General features: G+C 44.4%; 1 protein-coding gene across 2 annotated transcripts in view; it reads left to right on the forward strand.

Annotated features, from left to right (window-relative positions):
- Positions 1-22452, forward strand: part of rptor (regulatory associated protein of MTOR, complex 1) — a 140991-nt gene that overhangs the window by 95005 nt on the left and 23534 nt on the right. For both annotated transcript variants that reach the window (XM_056410150.1, XM_056410151.1), the window contains exons 13-22: positions 1662-1745; positions 2708-2818; positions 3370-3444; positions 4115-4180; positions 5290-5481; positions 6943-7083; positions 12431-12551; positions 13082-13222; positions 15762-15917; positions 19931-20049. In XM_056410150.1, the coding sequence (XP_056266125.1) occupies positions 1662-1745; positions 2708-2818; positions 3370-3444; positions 4115-4180; positions 5290-5481; positions 6943-7083; positions 12431-12551; positions 13082-13222; positions 15762-15917; positions 19931-20049 (1206 nt within the window). The remainder of the gene's footprint in view (positions 1-1661; positions 1746-2707; positions 2819-3369; positions 3445-4114; positions 4181-5289; positions 5482-6942; positions 7084-12430; positions 12552-13081; positions 13223-15761; positions 15918-19930; positions 20050-22452) is intronic.

Raw genomic sequence — 22452 nt, forward strand, 5'->3', positions numbered from 1 at the left:
ATACTTCCACACACATGTATATATACAGGACTGTCTCAGAAAATTAGAATATTGTGATAAAGTTCTTTATTTTCTGTAATGCAATTAAAAAACCAAAAATGTCATGCATTCTGGATTCATTACAAATCAACTGAGATATTGCAAGCCTTTTATTTTAATATTGCTGATTATGGCTTACAGCTTAAGAAAACTCTAAAATCCTATCTCATAAAATTTGAATATTTCCTCAGACCAAGTAAAAAAAAAGATTTATAACAGCAAAACAAAATCAAACATTTGAAAATGTGTTTCCAGGTGTTTCGAGTTAATTAGACGATTCAAGTGATTTGTTTAATACCCTACTAGTATACTTTTTCATGATATTCTAATATTTAGAAATAGGATATTTGAGTTTTCTTAAGCTGTAAGCCATAATCAGCAATATTAAAAGAATAAAAGGCTTGCAATATTTCAGTTGATTTGTAATGAATCCAGAATGCATGACATTTTTGTTTTTTTAATTGCATTACAGAAAATAAAGAACTTTATCACAATATTCTAATTTTCTGAGACAGTCCTGTATACTTCCATATAAATTGTGTGTGTGTGTGTGTGTGTGTGTGTGTGTGTGTGTGTGTGTGTGTGTGTGTGTGTGTGTGTGTGTGTGTGTGTGTGTGTGTGTGTGTGTGTGTGTGTGTGTGTGTGTGTGTGTGTGTGTGTGTGTGTGTGTGTGTGTGTGTGTGTGTGTGTGTGTGTGTACCTGGTTTCCGGCATATGCTTGTTCCCACACACACACAGTGGGAGGAGGCACATGGGTGTGGACCGGTGTCCAGCCCTCACACACACTCTTTGCTGCACTGAGCTTAATGTTGCACACACACACATACATTTTTAGCACCCACCACATGCCACCCTTAAAATAGTCCTCCTTGGCCAAAGCTGCTACTTCGTGATTCCATTTGGCATCCCCAAACGCACACGATGCGTTGTGCCAACGCCTCTCGGTAAGAAGCCAAAATAAATGTCAGCCAAAGACGCACCAACGCCCGCACATGTACCCCACATCTACCCCACAGGTACCCCACAGGTACCCCACATGTACCCCACAGGTACCCCACAGGTACCCCACATGTACCCCACAGGTACCCCACAGGTACCCCACATGTACCCCACAGGTACCCCACATGTACCCCACAGGTACCCCACATGTACCCCACAGGTACCCCACATGTACCCCACATGTACCCCACATGTACCCCACAGGTACACCACATGTACCCTACAGGTACCCCACATGTACCCCACATGCACCCCACATGTACCCCACAGGTACCCCACAGGTACCCCACATGTACCCCACATGTACCCCACAGGTACCCCACATGTACCCCACAGGTACCCCACATGTACCCCACATGTACACCACAGGTACACCACAGGTACCCCACATGTACCCCACATGCACCCCACAGGTACCCCACATGTACCCCACAGGTACCCCACATGTACCCCACAGGTACCCCACATGCACCCCACATGTACCCCTGTGACCTACAGAGTCAACCAGCCCGGTGTCGTACAGTACTGATACATCGTAGTATTGCGAGAGCCACCTGATCCACTCCGTCTTCTCAACCTCTCTTCCTCAGCCCAGTTGACCTCTGACCTCTGCTCCCTTTCAGGTCCTCCTCAGTCAGGTCCATCGACTGCGGGCCCTGGACCTGCTCGGGCGGTTTCTGGATCTCGGTCCCTGGGCCGTCAGTCTGGTACGTTGAGGAGACGGAGAACATGTGTCGTGTAGCTGGAGCGGTTTCTTTACCGCATGTTGAAGCGTGTCCTCCATGTTGTCTGTGTTCCTCTGGACATGAACAGATCCTCTCAATGCTCACTGAGTCATGGGGACGACACACACACACACACACAGACAGACACACACAAACACACACACAGACACACACACAGACACACACACACAGACACACACACAGACACACACACACACACACACACACACTCCCCCTTCTGCAAAGGGAATGTAGACGTGTCGCCGTGAGGCTCATGAACTGTTCCTCCTCCATGAACAGACGTGATGAAGATGAACCATGATGAAGATGAACCTCTCACAAATGACTTGATAACTGACTGCTGGTTGTTTACTGATCAATAGGTTGATAACTGACTGCTGGTTGTTTACTGATCAATAGTGATCCTCAGTCAGCGATCAGAACACAGGATACGTTTGATTGGCAGTAAAAGTCTCAAATTCACTTATTTGTAACACTTATTTCTGTGTGTCCCTCTCTGTGTGTGTGTGTGTGTCTGTGTGTGTGTGTCTCTCTGTGTGTGTGTGTGTGTCCCTCTGTGTGTGTCTCTCTCTCTCTGTGTGTGTGTGTGTGTGTGTCTCTCTCTGTGTATGTGTGTGTGTTTCTCTCTCTGTGTGTGTGTGTGTCCCTCTCTGTGTGTGTCTCTCTCTGTGTGTGTGTGTGTGTGTCTCTGTGTGTGTGTGTGTGTGTGTGTCTCTGTGTGTCTCTGTGTGTGTGTGTGTGTGTGTCCCTCTGTGTGTGTGTGTGTGTGCCTCTGTGGTGTGTGTGTGTGTGTGTGTCCCTCTCTGTGTGTGCGTGTGTCTCTCTCTGTTTGTCTGTGTGTGTGTGTGTGTGTCTCTATCTGTGTGTGTGTTTGTGTCTCTGTGTGTGTCTCTGTGTGTGTGTGTGTGTGTGTGTGTGTGTAGGCCCTGTCCGTGGGCATCTTCCCGTACGTCCTGAAGCTGCTCCAGAGTTCGGCCAGAGAGCTTCGGCCGCTGCTGGTTTTCATCTGGGCAAAGATCCTCGCCGTGGACAGTGTAAGGGATGGAGCACACGCCAGATTTACAAAACCATTATTGTCTTTAAAAAAATGTTTACGTATTTTTTACTCCAGGGTGATTGACATTATTCGTTGTCACAGTTCTAGGATGATAATGATAAACATTCAATTATTTAAGATCAATCAAATTAGTTGATGTGTTTTTAACGTTTAAAGGGCTAGTTCTTATTATTTGGGAGGATTAGAAGGTTGTCATCATTAGTCGGTGTATACTACCCCCGGCTTCAGTTCCCTGTGGGACGCTAAAATAAAGCGGGAGAATATTTTAAGTACAATTTACACTTAAACTGGTAATGATTTTTTTTATGTGGCTGTTTTATTAAGGGGCTAAAATATGCTTTGCTACTGTAAGTGGGTAAAGTCAATAATATATAAGGTCCTCATTCAAGCCCATTTAAGAACATCCAAACTTTCCCTTTTTTATAAAAATATACATTAGTGTTTCTTCACACACATTTTATTATTTTTTATATTGCAGCAAAAAGAATAAAGCAATAAACATGACATGGTGTTAAATTGTCTCTGCAGTCGTGTCAAGCCGACCTGGTGAAGGACAACGGACACAAGTACTTCCTGTCGGTGTTGGCCGACAGCTACATGCCCGTGAGCGTCCACCAGGAATACTATATCAAGGATATATATATATATATATATATATATATATACACACATACAGGACTGTCTCAGAAAATTAGAATATTGTGATAAAGTTCTTTATTTTCTGTAATGCAATTAAAAAAACAAAAATGTCATGCATTCTGGATTCATTACAAATCAACTGAAATATTGCAAGCCTTTTATTCTTTTAATATTGCTGATTATGGCTTACAGCTTAAGAAAACTCTAAAATCCTATCTCATAAAATTTTAATATTTCCTCAGACCAAGTAAAAAAAAAGATTTATAACAGCTGAGTGTTTGTCAAGGCTCAGGAAACCCTTGCAGGTGTTTCGAGTTAATTAGACAATTCAAGTGATTTGTTTAATACCCTACTAGTATACTTTTTCATGATATTCTAATATTTAGAGATAGGATATTTGAGTTTTCTTAAGCTGTAAGCCATAATCAGCAATATTAAAAGAATAAAAGGCTTGCAATATTTCAGTTGATTTGTAATGAATCCAGAATGCATGACATTTTTGTTTTTTTAATTGCATTACAGAAAATAAAGAACTTCATCACAATATTCTAATTTTCTGAGACAGTCCTGTATATACATCTCCTCTTTCCTTTTGGAGTTGAACATCTTCTCACGGTTTCTTTCTCGGTTGCAGGCGGAGCATCGGACCATGGCCGTCTTCATCCTGGCCGTCATCGTCAACAGCTACAACACGGGACAGGTGTGTGTGTGTGTGGGGTGGAGGTGTGTGTGTGTGTGTGGGGGGTGGAGGTGTGTGTGTGTGGGGTGGAGGTGTGTCTGTGGGTGGGGGGGGGGTGGAGGTGTGTGTGTGTGTGGGTTAGAAGCCCAAGGAGACAACGTTAAGAGTTATTAATGTACGTTCCTCACCAGTACCATGGACGACACACACCTACACACACACACACACAAACACACACAAACACACACACACTCTTCCACTCTTCTTCTTCTCCTTCTTTTCTTCTTCTCCTTCCTCTTCTCCTTCTTCTCCTTTTTCATTTTTTTCTCCTTCTTCCACACCACTGTTCCTAAATGCTATCTCTAAATAATAGATGCTCTCAGCTTCAGAGCCTCTCTACATCTCCATTATTCATCCCTCTGACTAACAACAACAACTCATTACTTCAGTGACGTCGTTACACACACACAGACAGACACACACAGACACACACACACACACAGACACACATGTGTGTACCTAGTACAGGCAATACAGATAGGACACACACAACAAAGCTATTACATTATCATAATGATTAGAGGACGTTATGGGGGAGTGCGTTGCCTCTCCTCGTGACATCAGGGCAACATTATATTTATATAGTTCTATCTTCTGCCCTGGTGTGTGAAAAATTCGCCCGACGCCAAGTTGCGAGAGCCAATCAGAGCTGAGCTGCTCCTCCGTTGGTGAATCTAACGGCTGCTATAGTGGAGCTGAAGAGACGTTCAGACGAGAGGTGAAGGTCACCGAGCTGTGAGAGCCTACGGGTGATGTCATGCATAAATATATATATATATATATGTTAATGTTATGAACCCAAACGCGAGGGCGTTGGATGTCTTTAACACGTATAAAGCAACTAGTGGTTAGTTCTTCATGGTGGATGAAGGAGGTAACTGTTTCCACGGAGATAAGCCCTGCAGATAAGCTCCGCTCCTAAATTTCAAGGCCGACGTGTTTATAAATGGCGGCGACTTTTTCCTGAGACGATAAAACCATCGTACACGTCTTGAATGTACAGGGGAATCCCCACATATGGACAACTGATCTCTCGCTCTCATTCTGTATCCCCCCCACACCACCACCAGGAGGCCTGTCTGCAAGGCAACCTGATAGCCAACTGCCTGGAGCAGCTGTCGGACCCCCACCCGCTGCTCCGCCAGTGGGTCGCCATCTGCCTCGGCCGCATCTGGCAGAACTTTGACCCGGCGCGCTGGTGTGGCGTCCGGGACAGCGCCCACGAGAAGCTGTACTCGCTGCTGTCGGACCCCATCCCCGAGGTGAGGGGGGAGGGGCTCAGGAGGGAGGCCGGGGGCAGAGGACAGAGTACGAGGAGATGTTTTCAGATCGTTTTCACGGCAAAAGAGAATATCTTGTGTTGTAAATGTTTTATTAAAAAGTTTATTTATTTATATATATAAATATATATTTATTTATATATATTTATATTTATACATATATATGTATATATATATATTTATATGTATATATATATTTATATTTATATATAAATATTTATTTATATATATTTATACATATATATGTATATGTATATCTATATATATTTATATGTATATATATATTTATATGTATATATATATATTTATATATATTTATATATAAATATATATGTATAAATATATGTATACTGTATATATAACTATGAATATATTTATATATATAGAAAAATAACGTATCAGAAGACATAACAGACCGTAGAATGCCGACCAATCAGAAGAGAGTCTTCAACAAAGCTGCATAATAATAATAATAATATACGGCTGTGGTTTAAATCAACACATCTGGGCAGCCTGTAATCGGCTTTCTCGTGTTATAGTTTCGTGTTATAATTATGTTTCGAGTCACGGGGATTATTTTATGACTTTCTTTTATTTTACGTTTTTAGAAAAAGAAAAAGTTAATTTGGCACATTTCATTTTTAATTGAAGCGAAGCGCATCAAAGCAACATCTGGGCGAGTCATTACCGCGGGATTAAAAAGCAGCGGTGATGATGATGATGATGATCGTGCATATTGATGCTCCCAATGAAACAAATGTTCTTTTTTCCGCCTCCACAAACAATCAGACCACATGTTCATCCGTGTCTGTAATTCGGTTTAGTCCCTTCTGTTTGAAGTTTAGATGAAACGTCAAATGAAGCGAGTGAAGAGCGCGAAGAGCTTCACAGGAAGCAGCATCAGTTCCCCATAACTTAAAAATGTTAGTCTGCTGAACACGCCGACGTCAGACGGTTAAGAAAAGGCAGAGCAGTTCATCGATAAACCGGACAGATTATCCAACCCCATCGGAACAGATTTAAATTAAATAAACATAATAGCCACATCTTTTTTAACCCTTTATCGGGTTAGGAACCAAATATGGTAACTTCTTTTATTTTACCGCAAACGGGCAAGAAACCAAATACGGTAACTTCTTTTATTTGACCGCAAACAGGAAAGGAACCAAATATGGTAACTTATTTTATTTTACCTCAAACAGACGAGAAGCCAAATATGGTAACTTCTTTTACTCTCCCGCAAACAGGCAAGGAACCAAATATGGTAACTTATTTTACTTTACCGCAAACGGGCAAGGAACCAAATATGGTAACTTCTACCTAAAAACTATATTTTTCACAATAAAAGGGTATTGTTGTGTCCTCCAATAGCTCTGTACTGTGGACATTTTTAACCTCAAAGTGTTTCAACGAAGGGTTAACGCGCGGTTCCTCGTCGTGCAGGTGAGGTGCGCCGCCGTCTTCGCCCTGGGGACGTTCGTGGGGAACTCGGGCGAGAGGACGGACCACTCCACCACCATCGACCACAACGTGGTCATGATGCTGGCCCAGCTCATCAACGACGGCAGCCCGGTGGTCCGCAAGGTCACTGCAGCTCACTAACAGTCACACACGGGTCATATGTGTATCACACACGGGTCACATGTTTATCACACGTGTCAGTCAGGAGATCCCGTGTAGACACGATGAAGCATGTGAACATGAGTGTAATCTGTCAACATTCAACACAAGAAAGACTCACTTTTTTAACTTTATTTACGGTATCGGTGCATCCTTTCAGATTTCTCTTGCCGTTTATGACTTTTACCTTTTTAGGGAAACTCGTCGGATCGATATGTTTAACGGTCCTCGGGTTGAAGAGACACTTCACCAAGTTTGTATCGAGCGGCTGCCGTAGATCAGTCTTCAAACTCCGTCCATGAAGTCCAGTTGATGACCGACATGTTGGCATCAAGGCTCCGAGCTTCACTCCAGATTATTTTATAGTCTATTTTCAATCGTCCTCGGTTTACGCCGAGAGCGTCTGTGTGTGTGTGTGTGGTTTTCAATGCAGTGAGAGAAGTTTAATTCTATATTGAGTGATGGCAACATTAGTATCAAGAAAAAATAAATCTCTGTCCCCTCAGACAGTTAAAGAAGGGAGTTAAAAACGTCCATTTTCTTTCCGAGTTAGACGGTCGATTCCTTTCATGTCCGTACATTGACGAACACTCAGGAGGCATTGATACGGTTTCACAACCAGAGAGGAGACCAGTTAGTGGATATATTTACTCCAATCTGGCGCCAACTGGAACAAGAACCTTGGTAACGCCCCGTATATGGACACTTTAGTACAAATGCAGAATATATAAACCCTATACGGAATCTGAAATAACTATTAATCCTGAAGTTATCTCTCATTGACTACAATGTGTCCACAATAATAACACCTGGTAAAGTACTCAAAGGTGTTTTAAGGACCACAGCGACGCACTCGGACTGATCCTGAATAGATAAGAGGTGTATTATCCACTAGATAAGGTGTATTATCCACGAGATAAGGTGTATTATCCACTAGATAAGGTGTATTATCCACTAGATGAGGTGTATTATCCACTAGATAAGGTGTATTATCCACGAGATAAGGTGTATTATCCACTAGATGAGGTGTATTACCCACTAGATAAGAGGTGTATTATCCACTAGATGAGGTGTATTATCCACTAGATAAGGTGTATTATCCACTAGATGAGGTGTATTACCCACTAGATAAGGTGTATTATCCACTAGATAAGGTGTATTATCCACTAGATAAGGTATATTACCCACTAGATAAGGTGTATTACCCACTAGATAAGGTGTATTACCCACTAGATAAGGTGTATTATCCACTAGATAAGAGGTGTATTATCCACTAGATGAGGTGTATTACCCACTAGATAAGGTGTATTATCCACTAGATGAGGTGTATTATCCACTAGATAAGGTGTATTATCCACTAGATAAGGTGTATTATCCACTAGATAAGGTGTATTATCCACTAGATAAGGTGTATTATCCACTAGATGAGGTGTATTACCCACTAGATAAGGTGTATTACCCACTAGATAAGGTGTATTATCCACTAGATAAGGTATATTATCCACTAGATACGGTGTATTATCCACTAGATAAGGTGTATATCCACTAGATCAGGTGTATTATCCACTAGATAAGGTGTATTATCCACTAGATAAGGTGTATTATCCACTAGATGAGGTGTATTACCCACTAGATGAGGTGTATTATCCACTAGATGAGGTGTATTACCCACTAGATAAGGTGTATTATCCACTAGATGAGGTGTATTATCCACTAGATGAGGTGTATTATCCACTAGATAAGGTGTATTATCCACTAGATAAGGTGTATTATCCACTAGATAAGGTGTATTACCCACTAGATAAGGTGTATTATCCACTAGATGAGGTGTATTATCCACTAGATGAGGTGTATTACCCACTAGATAAGGTGTATTACCCACTAGATAAGGTGTATTACCCACTAGATGAGGTGTATTACCCACTAGATGAGGTGTATTATCCACTAGATAAGGTGTATTACCCACTAGATAAGGTGTATTATCCACTAGATAAGGTGTATTATCCACTAGATAAGGTGTATTATCCACTAGATGAGGTGTATTACCCACTAGATGAGGTGTATTACCCACTAGATAAGGTGTATTACCCACTAGATAAGGTGTATTATCCACTAGATACGGTGTATTATCCACTAGATAAGGTGTATTATCCACTAGATGAGGTGTATTACCCACTAGATAAGGTGTATTATCCACTAGATGAGGTGTATTACCCACTAGATAAGAGGTGTATTATCCACTAGATGAGGTGTATTATCCACTAGATAAGGTGTATTATCCACTAGATGAGGTGTATTATCCACTAGATGAGGTGTATTATCCACTAGATAAGGTGTATTATCCACTAGATGAGGTGTATTATCCACTAGATAAGGTGTATTATCCACTAGATAAGGTGTATTATCCACTAGATAAGGTGTATTACCCACTAGATAAGGTGTATTATCCACTAGATAAGGTGTATTATCCACTAGATAAGGTGTATTATCCACTAGATAAGGTGTATTATCCACTAGATAAGGTGTATTATCCACTAGATGAGGTGTATTATCCACTAGATGAGGTGTATTATCCACTAGATGAGGTGTATTATCCACTAGATAAGGTGTTATCCACTAGATACGGTGTATTATCCACTAGATACGGTGTATTATCCACTAGATAAGGTGTATTATCCACTAGATAAGGTGTATTATCCACTAGATGAGGTGTATTATCCACTAGATGAGGTGTATTATCCACTAGATGAGGTGTATTATCCACTAGATGAGGTGTATTATCCACTAGATAAGAGGTGTATTATCCACTAGATGAGGTGTATTATCCACTAGATAAGGTGTATTATCCACTAGATGAGGTGTATTATCCACTAGATAAGGTGTATTATCCACTAGATAAGGTGTATTATCCACTAGATAAGGTGTATTATCCACTAGATAAGGTGTATTATCCACTAGATAAGGTGTATTATCCACTAGATAAGGTGTATTATCCACTAGATAAGGTGTATTATCCACTAGATAAGAGGTGTATTATCCACTAGATGAGGTGTATTATCCACTAGATGAGGTGTATTATCCACTAGATGAGGTGTATTATCCACTAGATAAGGTGTATTATCCACTAGATAAGAGGTGTATTATCCACTAGATAAGGTGTATTATCCACTAGATGAGGTGTATTATCCACTAGATGAGGTGTATTATCCACTAGATAAGGTGTATTATCCACTAGATAAGGTGTATTATCCACTAGATAAGGTGTATTATCCACTAGATAAGGTGTATTATCCACTAGATCAGGTGTATTATCCACTAGATGAGGTGTATTATCCACTAGATGAGGTGTATTATCCACTAGATGAGGTGTATTATCCACTAGATAAGAGGTGTATTATCCACTAGATAAGGTGTATTACCCACTAGATCAGGTGTATTATCCACTAGATGAGGTGTATTATCCACTAGATAAGGTGTATTATCCACTAGATAAGGTGTATTATCCACTAGATGAGGTGTATTATCCACTAGATAAGGTGTATTATCCACTAGATAAGGTGTATTATCCACTAGATAAGGTGTATTATCCACTAGATGAGGTGTATTATCCACTAGATGAGGTGTATTATCCACTAGATAAGGTGTATTATCCACTAGATAAGGTGTATTATCCACTAGATAAGGTGTATTATCCACTAGATAAGGTGTATTATCCACTAGATGAGGTGTATTATCCACTAGATGAGGTGTATTATCCACTAGATGAGGTGTATTATCCACTAGATGAGGTGTATTATCCACTAGATACGGTGTATTATCCACTAGATAAGGTGTATTACCCACTAGATCAGGTGTATTATCCACTAGATGAGGTGTATTACCCACTAGATCAGGTGTATTATCCACTAGATCAGGTGTATTATCCACTAGATGAGGTGTATTATCCACTAGATCAGGTGTATTATCCACTAGATGAGGTGTATTATCCACTAGATGAGGTGTATTATCCACTAGATAAGGTGTATTATCCACTAGATCAGGTGTATTATCCACTAGATCAGGTGTATTATCCACTAGATCAGGTGTATTATCCACTAGATAAGAGGTGTATTATCCACTAGATAAGGTGTATTATCCACTAGATAAGGTGTATTATCCACTAGATGAGGTGTATTATCCACTAGATAAGGTGTATTATCCACTAGATAAGGTGTATTATCCACTAGATGAGGTGTATTATCCACTAGATGAGGTGTATTATCCACTAGATGAGGTGTATTATCCACTAGATGAGGTGTATTATCCACTAGATGAGGTGTATTATCCACTAGATCAGGTGTATTATCCACTAGATGAGGTGTATTATCCACTAGATGAGGTGTATTATCCACTAGATCAGGTGTATTATCCACTAGATGAGGTGTATTATCCACTAGATAAGGTGTATTATCCACTAGATAAGGTGTATTATCCACTAGATAAGAGGTGTATTATCCACTAGATAAGGTGTATTATCCACTAGATAAGAGGTGTATTATCCACTAGATAAGGTGTATTACCCACTAGATCAGGTGTATTATCCACTAGATGAGGTGTATTATCCACTAGATAATAGGTTTATTATCCACTAGATGAGGTGTATTATCCACTAGATGAGGTGTATTATCCACTAGATGAGGTGTATTATCCACTAGATGAGGTGTATTATCCACTAGATGAGGTGTATTATCCACTAGATGAGGTGTATTATCCACTAGATGTGTATTATCCACTAGATGAGGTGTATTATCCACTAGATGAGGTGTATTATCCACTAGATGAGGTGTATTATCCACTAGATGAGGTGTATTATCCACTAGATCAGGTGTATTATCCACTAGATGAGGTGTATTATCCACTAGATGAGGTGTATTATCCACTAGATGAGGTGTATTATCCACTAGATGAGGTGTATTATCCACTAGATGAGGTGTATTATCCACTAGATGAGGTGTATTATCCACTAGATAAGGTGTATTATCCACTAGATAAGGTGTATTACCCACTAGATCAGGTGTATTATCCACTAGATGAGGTGTATTATCCACTAGATCAGGTGTATTATCCACTAGATCAGGTGTATTATCCACTAGATGAGGTGTATTATCCACTAGATGAGGTGTATTACCCACTAGATGAGGTGTATTATCCACTAGATCAGGTATATTATCCACTAGATGAGGTGTATTATCCACTAGATGAGGTGTATTATCCACTAGATGAGGTGTATTATCCACTGGATAAGGTGTATTGTCTCTCTGTGTGACGACAGGAGCTGGTGGTGGCTCTGAGTCACCTGGTGGTCCAGTACGAGAGCAACTTCTGCACCGTCGCCCTCCAGTTCATCGAGGAGGAGAAGAACTACACGGTGCCGTCTCCAGCCAACGCCTCAGGTACTGAGAACCGGTTCAGGACCACGATGAGCAACGTGTGACCTCGTGTTCTTACAGCTTCCACGTGTTTCTGTCCTCTGTTTACTGTAAATAAGGAAAATACCTTGTCGCTGGCAGTCGGGGCCTTCGCCGTGTTAGTGGAGCAGAACTCTGTAATCTAATGGAAATAATAATCTCGTTTTAAAGTGTTGCTTATTATTCCTCCTTTTTTTGTTTTTTTATCACTGACTTTATTGCATTTTCCAAGTTATACACCAGAAATATCCCAAAACAGACCAAGAAAACTCAATAAACACCCAGAATACTCTTCCCCTCTGAATGGTGCAACGTGTGATTTTAAGAACTTTCGCCTCTATTCTTACATTATTCTGACTTTCTGAATGTTTCTCATCACACGGGCTATAAGCCGATTCTAACGCGGTTTCAGTATGTTTATAATTTATTATAAAGCGTTATGAAACATCTATGCTCACTTGTTTGGATCCTCCCGGTTCTGATCCGATGCCCCCCCCCCCCCTGTGTCCGTCCAGAACCCGGTAACCTGACCCCGGTGAGGGACGGGCCGCCCGCCCCGCGGCTCCGCTCGGTGAACTCCTACACCAACATCCGGGCCGCCACCACGACCCGCAACCTGAACAAGAGCCTGCAGAACCTCAACCTGCACGAAGAGGGTAGGAGGGGGGGAGGGGGGGAGGGGGGAGAGAGAGAGAACGTACGGCGGACGGGAGAGATTCATGAAAGAGACGGAGAGGAAACTTAGACGACTTTGTTAAGAGGAAAGAATGAAGAGGAAGACGAGGACTCTGGAGGAGAGGAACGAATGAAGAGGAAGACGAGGACTCTCTGGAGGAGAGGAACGAATGAAGAGGAAGACGAGGACTCTCTGGAAGAGAGGAACTAATGAAGAGGAAGACGAGGACTCTCTGGAAGAGAGGAACGAATGAAGAGGAAGACGAGGACTCTCTGGAGGAGAGGAACGAATGAAGAGGAAGACGAGGACTCTCTGGAGGAGAGGAACTAATGAAGAGGAAGACGAGGACTCTCTGGAGGAGAGGAACGAATGAAGAGGAAGACGAGGACTCTCTGGAGAGGAACAAAGAGAGAGAGACGCTGAGTGTCATGAGGTAGAGAACTTCTTGATTCTGATTTGAGGAACACTCAGGAGGCGTTAAGACTCTCAGAGAGGAGACCAGCTGGTGGAGTCATTCACTCCAGTCTCCAACTGGAACAAGAACCTTGGTAAAGCCCCGTATATGGACACTTCATTATCAATGCAGAATATAGAAACACTCCACCTGTTTTGCAGACGTCCAATCAGAATTGACGGTAAAGAGGGAGAGAGAGAGAGAGGTAGGGAGGGAGAGAGAGACAGACAGAGAGAGGGGGAGACAGATAGAGGGAGAGAGAGGGAGGGAGAGAGAGGGAGAGAGAGAGATGTTATTGCTGAGAACTCTCATTCATAGATGTGTGAGGGAGAGACTACATGTACCAGAATGCATTGCAGCAAAGCGTCCCGGTGTCCTCTCACGGTCTGTCAGCGCTGCTCTGAGTCCTTTTCTAAGTTTCCTCGTCCGTGAACTTCGTGCTCGCTCATATTTTGGGACGTTTACGCCGTTAGGAAATGAGACGAAGGAGGAGAGTTGAGTTCCTCCACCCAGAGAGAACGGATCCTCTCCACCTCCTGTGGAGGAGGAGGAGCTCATCGACTCAGACGGCTCCTCCTCCGCCTGCTGGAGGAGTCGAGGAACACTTAACCTTCAACTGGCTAATTTCTCATGAAAATGTTCAATTACGACCTGAATAAGTTTTGTGGGCGGGGTTAAATCTCCCCGTCTCTGATTGGCCGAGTCCCAGTTCCATCTTCAATCTCAGTTTCCACGGGTCGGGGGGCTTTGTTCAGGTCCAGTCACCAGGTTCTCCTCCGGCTCCAAGAGAACTTTACTGAGTTTCAATGAGGCGACGGTCAACAGCCTCAACCAATCCAACGCAGAGAAGATTTAGAGACGATTCAGCCGTCGGACCTCCACCAATCAGATCATCCGTAGGAGCCGATGACCATGAGCTGCTCCTCCTTCCACATGTTCTGTTCCCTCTGGACCCAACTACATTCATTTGAGTTCTTGTGAGAATTTCTCCCCTCCTCCTCCTCCTCTCCCTCTTCCCTCCTCCTCCTCTCACTCCTCCCTCCTCCTCTTTCTCCTCCCCCTCCTCCTCTCCCTCCTCCTCCTTCCCCTCCTCCTCTTCCTTTTCTTCCTCCTCCTCCTCTACCTCCAACTCCTTCTCCCCTCCTCTTCCTCCTCTTCCTCTTTCACATCCTCCTCTTCCTCCCCCTCCTCTTCCTCATCTCCCTCCTTCCTCCTCCCCCTCCTCTTCCTCCTCTACCTCCTCTACCTTCCTCCTCCTCTTCCCCCCCTCCTCCTTTTATTACCTTCGCATTGAAAATGCCGGAAGGTTATGTTTTGATCGCCGTGTATTTATTTATTTATTTATTTATTTATTTATGCGTGTTATTCGCAAAACTCAAAGTATTGAACCGAATCGCATGAAATTTGGTGGGATGATTGTTTATTATCCGGGGACCAGTTGATGAGATTTTGGGATCGATCGGGTCAAAGGTCAAAGGTCAAAGGTCATGAACAGGTCAAAATCTTTCGCAGAACTCAAAAAGTATTGAACCGAATCGCATGAAATTTGGTGGGATGATTGGTTATTATCCGGGGACCATTTGATTAGATTTTGGGATCAATCGGGTCAAAGGTCAAGGTCATGGAAAGGTCAAACTCTTTTTTACCATAGCACAATACATTTTTATCCAATTGGCATGCAACTAATGCCAAAATGTTCATAATTCAATGCCCAATCTTGTGATATGCGAAGGTATGCGCTCTACCGAGTGCCCATACTAGTTATGTCATGTTTCGCTCCTATCATTTTGTGAATGATAATAAATTGTAATGTTCATATAAAACACGTCACTGTTCAGCTCTCGTGACACAATGTGTTTCAGGTGTTGCTTAGCAACCGATCACTTAACTCACAGTGATCAATAGATCAATAACGTTGGTTTGACATGTCTGCGCGTACCGCCACGCGGTCGACTCCGGTCGGGTCGAGATGACCTTTGACCTCCAGACGTCGCTCCTCCGCCCCAGTGGGCGGGTCTGTTCCCGATTGGACGAGAGGGTGACGGCCGTGTCTCTTCCTCTTCAGGTGGCCCCGCCTCCTTCTCCCCCGGCAACCTGAGCACCAGCAGCAGCGCCAGCAGCACCCTGGGGAGCCCCGACAACGACGAGTACATCCTGTCCTTCGAGACCGTGGACAAGATGAGGAGGGTCTCCTCGTACTCGTCACTCAACTCCCTCATCGGTAAAAACAGACCGCACACACACCTGACCACATGTCACCTGAGAGGGGGGGGGGAGGAGTGAGGGAGGGATGATGGGAGAGAGAGAGGGGGGAGACACAGAGAGATAGGAGGAGAGGCAGACATATAGAGAGAGGGGGAGAGAAGGAGGGAGGAGAGGGACAGACAGAAAGAGAGATTTATCAAAACTATAAGACCCATGTTTATTCTCATCGGCTCATAATGATTAATTATCATAATAATGATTATCGTTATTCACGTGTTTCATCACAGAAAGAGACGCGCCTGTTTCCATGGTTACCAAACAATCGCTCTCTGGTTCCTTTTCTTCTTGCTGCTCCCTCTTCTCCAGGTCTTTCCTCTGAAAGGAGAGACTCTTCCCTCCTGAACCTTTATGTTCTTTGTTTCTGTGTTCCCTCATTCTGGTGATGACAGGCGCCGCCATGCGGCCTGACGGACGGCTTGTTTGGAGCAGGAGAAACTATTCACCCCCCCCCCCCAACGCACACACACACACACACACACACACGGGGAGAGAGGAAAGTGAAACTAGGGGGAGCTCCCGTCTTTCTCTCTTTCTCTCTCTCCCTCTCTCCACTCTCCCGCTCTCTCTCTTTCTCTCTCTCCCCCCCTCTCTCTCTCTCCACTCTCCCGCTCTCGCTCTCTCTTTCTCTCTCTAGCCATCTCCCCTCTCTCTCTCTCTCCCCCCTCTCTCTCTCGCCACTCTCTCTCTCTCTCTCTATGGCTCTCTCTTCCCCCCCCTCTCTCTCTCTCCCCCCCCCCCCTCCTCTCTCTCTCTCATTGAACGTCTGAAGAGCAGCTCGTCTCTCCTCTGATGAACCTTCGTCCACTAAGATTCGATGTCCAGTTGAACTTCACTCAGCTGGTGAACCTCGTTTGGCCCTCAGCCTCCTGCAGCGGGGTGAGGACCTGCTGGACGTCCTGGAGGGCAACGAGTGTCGTTCCTGAGACTCCACGTGTCAGTCAGACTTGTTGTCTCGTTGTTGTTTACCTTTTTATCTCCCGTCTGGTTCCCTCTGGGTCGTGGTGTCTGAGGAGACGTGTGCGCTCTCGTTTCTCTTTCCTGAGTCCAGCAGCAACTCATTCTCAGTTTGTTCACATCGACGTTTTAACTGCAAACCAACCGGAGCAGATGTTGACGTGTGGAGAGTCCGGTGTGTGTTGTTTACTCTGAGGCCATGAATACTAGCCGGATAGCAACTCGACGAGGGAGACGCTTACGCTTAAGATGAGTTCTGTTCCTTGTTACTCTCGTTTGATGGGAGGCTGCAGTGGAGACGAAATACAAACTATAAGATGGATAAAAGTGAGTTGTTGCTCATCAGAAGTAAATGTAAATATTGAGCTGTAATGCTGAGTGACCGTGCTGATGGTCTGATGACGACTCATCCCCCCGTCTCCTTTAGATATCACACGCCATTTAGCTTCTATCTCAAGAGACGTACATGTTGCCTTCATACTCCGGAGGCACAGCTACAGGGAGCAGCTCAGGGTGAAGTGCCTGGCTCAAGGACACATCGACTAGCGCGGGGATTGAACCGCCAACCCCCTGATTGAAAGACGGACCTGCTGACACGCAGTCGGCCCTTATTCTAACTCCAATCCAATAGTAGGAATATGTCATTGGCAGAAGACTCATGTTGTCAGCTTATCACAGGGTCGGCGGTTTGAGCCCACGAGCCCACGAGCAAGGCATTTAACCTCAGTTTGCTCCTGATAGTCGGACCAGCAATTTGCGTGCAGTCGCTCTGCCAGTGTGTGAATGAGAGGAGCTCAATATATTTATATACTCCATTAAAGAATCCTAGAGTCACACTTCCTGTATCTGCGTTGACATTTTTATTTATATATATATATATATTTATAAATATATCTTGGTATATGAATATATATATATTAGGGCTATCAGCGTTAACGCGTTAATCTATGCGATTAATTTGGCCGCGTTAATGCACTAAAATATTTTAACGCAATTAACGCAACTTTGTTTACTTCCGGTGTTCGTTGAAGTTTTTACACTCAAACCGAGTGTCAAACCGCGGCAGTACGGTTTAACACTGTTTCCGTTTTTAAAACAATTATTTTTTCGCGAAAATAAGGAGCATAAATCAGTTTAACTCGTGGATGAATCAGTCGGGTTTCCTCCTGCTCCTCCTTCCTCCCGTCTCCCCCTCTGGTACACAGAGGAACGGAGGGGTGAAAGAACTCGTCACACGAAACCTTCAACGTGATTGGTCAATCCGTTTGTCTGTCAACATTTTGGGGAAAAAACAACCAATGAACACTCAGTAAATCACAAAGGACCTCCCACCACACAGATGAGGCTCTATAGCAGCCTGTCAGTCAGAGAGCAGAGAACACGGCACCAGGACAATGAGCCTCATTGAATAGAGCTGAGATTGTTCTGGAATGTTTGATGTATAACACGTGGGGGTGTGTCATATGCAAACGCCTTTAAAAGGTGAATTTTGTTGTTGTTGTAAAATGTATAAAATGAGCCCAGCCTCCAGAGGGTTAACGTGACATATGTGAATGTCAGTCAGTTACCAAGGCCACTGGTTCTGCTGTTCAGTGTTAAAGATGACAGGACCAATGGGGTCTCAATATACTTCTTTTTTTTTACTAATCTGATGTTTCACTGAAGAAACAGTTTATCATCCACAATATTAAATACCTCACTGGCACTTTATAGGTAGGAGCCTCTTTGAAAACACAGCTCTGTGTGAAGTTTGGTCTTTAAAAAGAATGAACTTTTAACTTTTAATTGCGATTAATCGCGATTAATCGCAATTAATTAATCGCAATTTCAAAATGTGCGATTAATTAGTTAATTTTTTTAAATCGATTGACAGCCCTAATATATATATTTGTATGTTTATATATACATATATATTTATAATTATATATTTATATATATATATATTTGTATGTATATAAATATATATGAATATAGATATATATATGGATATATACATATATATTTATAAATATATATGGATATATATATATGGATTTATAATAATATATTTATATATATATATATATATTGTCACATCGTGGGCTCTGACTCACTTCCACCAGTGTCTTTGTGTATTTTAGGTCACATTAATTATTTTTTGCTCCTCGCACGGCTTATAAATTTATTTAAACTTTTCTTCTTTTACTTCTTTGCTTTAAAAAAATTCAGACGGATTTTTTTTTAATGCCTCAAAACATTTCCTCTATCTGCCTCAGAAATATATTTAAACTTTGCCGTACAGACGAGTTGCATTTATTTATTTATTTATGTATTTTTCTGCCTCAAAAAAACATTCTAGCTCCACAAAAACATCTAAATCTATTGGATGTGATCCGTCAGAGCCGGAGCGGTCCATAAATACGGGGGTGCGCTCGTCCATTCGGCCGGTAATCAACATGTTTACTGCCGTACGGCCGCTCCACCGAGAGCCAATCAGGACGCGGCTGTGTGAGCGATGGCGGTGATCTGTGTGACTCGTAAAGTCGTGCAGCCGTTAAACACGTCTCTCGTCCATCAGCTCACCTTCGCTCATCGTTTTCCGCCCCTTCGGCTGCAGCCTCTTCTCCTCTTCGTCTTCATCTCCTTTATTCTTCTGTTGGTTTCCTCCTCTACCTTCTTTTTCTCAACCCGTCTCACAAGCATCTCCCCCGTTCCCTTTCTCCATCTATCTTTACTCCTTCCTCTGGATTCCTTCTCATGTGTGTGTTGCATCCTCTTCATCCTCCTCCTCATCCCTCCCTCTGTCTCCTGAAGTTCAGGCCCTTTGAACCCTCACCTCACTCCCCCGAGCTCTGAGAGAGAGAGAGAGAGAGAGATTGATTTAGTCAGTCCCATTTCTCCACAGCAGCCTGGAGGAGGTGTGCAGCTCTGGGCTCGTCCTCAGTGCACTAGGGAAGGAGGGTGTGTGTGTCATGATGTGTGTGTGTCCTGATGAACTGTGTGTGTGTGTGTCCTGATGATGTGTGTGTGTTCCAGGTGTGTCCTTCAACAGTGTGTACACTCAGATCTGGAGGGTGCTGCTTCACCTCGCGGCCGACCCGTTCCCCGAGGTGTCGGATCTGGCCATGAAGGTCCTCAACAGCATCGCCTACAAGGTACGGCCTGACCCCGTGACCTCTGACCCGGAGACTCTGACTCCTCCTTCTATTCTCCTCCTGCTTCTTCTCCTCCTTCTTCCTCTTCTTCTTCTTTTTCTTTCCAGTAGTCATGACCTGTTATGACCCACAGACGTAGTTGTGATCAGTTTCATGTCTGATCTCCTCCTCTCGGTCTCCTCCTCTGTCTCCTCCTCTCAGTCTCCTCCTCTCCTTCTCCTCCTCTCGGTCTCCTCTGTCTCCTCCTCTCAGTCTCCTCCTCTCGGTCTCCTCTGTCTCCTCCTCTCAGTCTCCTCCTCTCCTTCTCCTCCTCTCGGTCTCCTCTGTCTCCTCCTCTCAGTCTCCTCCTCTCGGTCTCCTCTGTCTCCTCCTCTCAGTCTCCTCCTCTCAGTCTCCTCCTCTCAGTCTCCTCTGTCTCCTCCTCTCAGTCTCCTCCTCTCGGTCTCCTCTGTCTCCTCCTCTCAGTCTCCTCTGTCTCCTCCTCTCAGTCTCCTCCTCTCAGTCTCCTCCTCTCAGTCTCCTCTGTCTCCTCCTCTCAGTCTCCTCCTCTCCTTCTCCTCCTCTGTCTCCTCCTCTCAGTCTCCTCCTCTCGGTCTCCTCCTCTGTCTCCTCCTCTCAGTCTCCTCCTCTCCTTCTCCTCCTCTCGGTCTCCTCTGTCTCCTCCTCTCAGTCTCCTCCTCTCAGTCTCCTCTGTCTCCTCCTCGGTCTCCTCTGTCTCCTCCTCTCAGTCTCCTCTGTCTCCTCCTCTCAGTCTCCTCCTCTCAGTCTCCTCCTCTCAGTCTCCTCTGTCTCCTCCTCTCAGTCTCCTCCTCTCCTCTGTCTCCTCCTCTCAGTCTCCTCTGTCTCCTCCTCTCAGTCTCCTCCTCTCAGTCTCCTCTGTCTCCTCCTCTCGGTCTCCTCCTCTCGGTCTCCTCCTCTCCTTCTCCTCCTCTCGGTCTCCTCCTCTGTCTCCTCCTCTCGGTCTCCTCCTCTCAGTCTCCTCTCGGTCTCCTCTGTCTCCTCCTCTCAGTCTCCTCCTCTCGGTCTCCTCTGTCTCCTCCTCTCAGTCTCCTCCTCTCGGTCTCCTCTGTCTCCTCCTCTCGGTCTCCTCTGTCTCCTCTCTGTCTCCTCTGTCTCCTCCTCTGTCTCCTCCTCTCGTCTCCTCCTCGTCTCTCCTCCTCCTCTCGTCTCCTCCTCCTCTCCTCCTCCTCTCGTCTCCTCCTCTCGTCTCCTCCTCCTCTTCTCGTCTCGGTCTCCTCCTCTCAGTCTCCTCTCAGTCTCCTCTGTCTCCTCCTCTCGGTCTCCTCCTCTCGGTCTCCTCCTCTCAGTCTCCTCTGTCTCCTCCTCTCGGTCTCCTCCTCTCAGTCTCCTCTCGGTCTCCTCTGTCTCCTCCTCTCAGTCTCCTCCTCTCGGTCTCCTCTGTCTCCTCCTCTCAGTCTCCTCCTCTCCTCCTCTCGGTCTCCTCCTCTCGGTCTCCTCCTCTCCTTCTCCTCCTCTCGGTCTCCTCTGTCTCCTCCTCTCAGTCTCCTCCTCTCAGTCTCCTCCTCTCAGTCTCCTCCTCTCGGTCTCCTCCTCTCGGTCTCCTCTGTCTCCTCCTCTCAGTCTCCTCCTCTCGGTCTCCTCTGTCTCCTCCTCTCAGTCTCCTCCTCTCAGTCTCCTCTCGGTCTCCTCTGTCTCCTCCTCTCAGTCTCCTCCTCCTCTCAGTCTCCTCTGTCTCCTCCTCTCAGTCTCCTCCTCTCAGTCTCCTCTCGGTCTCCTCTGTCTCCTCCTCTCAGTCTCCTCCTCTCAGTCTCCTCTGTCTCCTCCTCTCCTTCTCCTCCTCTCGGTCTCCTCTGTCTCCTCCTCTCAGTCTCCTCCTCTCAGTCTCCTCTGTCTCGTCCTCTCAGTCTCCTCCTCTCGGTCTCCTCCTCTCGGTCTCCTCCTCTCAGTCTCCTCCTCTCAGCTCCTGATAGTCGGAGTGTCTTTGTGATGCCTGATGCTTTATTCAGAACAGCCTCCATACCCTCCTCTGCTGCGCCTCCTTTTCTTTGTTCATATCTTTCTCCTCATATTGATCTTGTGCCAGTAGATTAGTGACTGAGCTGTTTCCATGGCAACCCTCCATCCGGCTTCACGGCCGGTCCGACTCCTCTAATGAAGCTCAGTGTGTAAACGTTACATTTAAAACTTTTCCTCCTTCTCAACTCAAACTAAATAAAACAACTTTAAATTAACATAAAAATAAAATCAACGGAGGGAAAAAATACGTTTGGCTTCGTTAATTAAATTTAAACTCCGACAACAACTTCTCATCAGGGAAGCTTTACCTCCTTCTTTATGAGGTTTCTCTCTCTCTCTCCCGCTCTCTCTCCCACCCCCTCTCTCTCTCTGTCTCTCTCACCTCTCTCTCTCTCTCTCTCTCTCTCTCTCTCTGGCTCTCTTCCT

This window comes from Pseudoliparis swirei, chromosome 24 (assembly GCF_029220125.1).
Source record: "Pseudoliparis swirei isolate HS2019 ecotype Mariana Trench chromosome 24, NWPU_hadal_v1, whole genome shotgun sequence".
Lineage (NCBI taxonomy): Eukaryota > Metazoa > Chordata > Actinopteri > Perciformes > Liparidae > Pseudoliparis > Pseudoliparis swirei.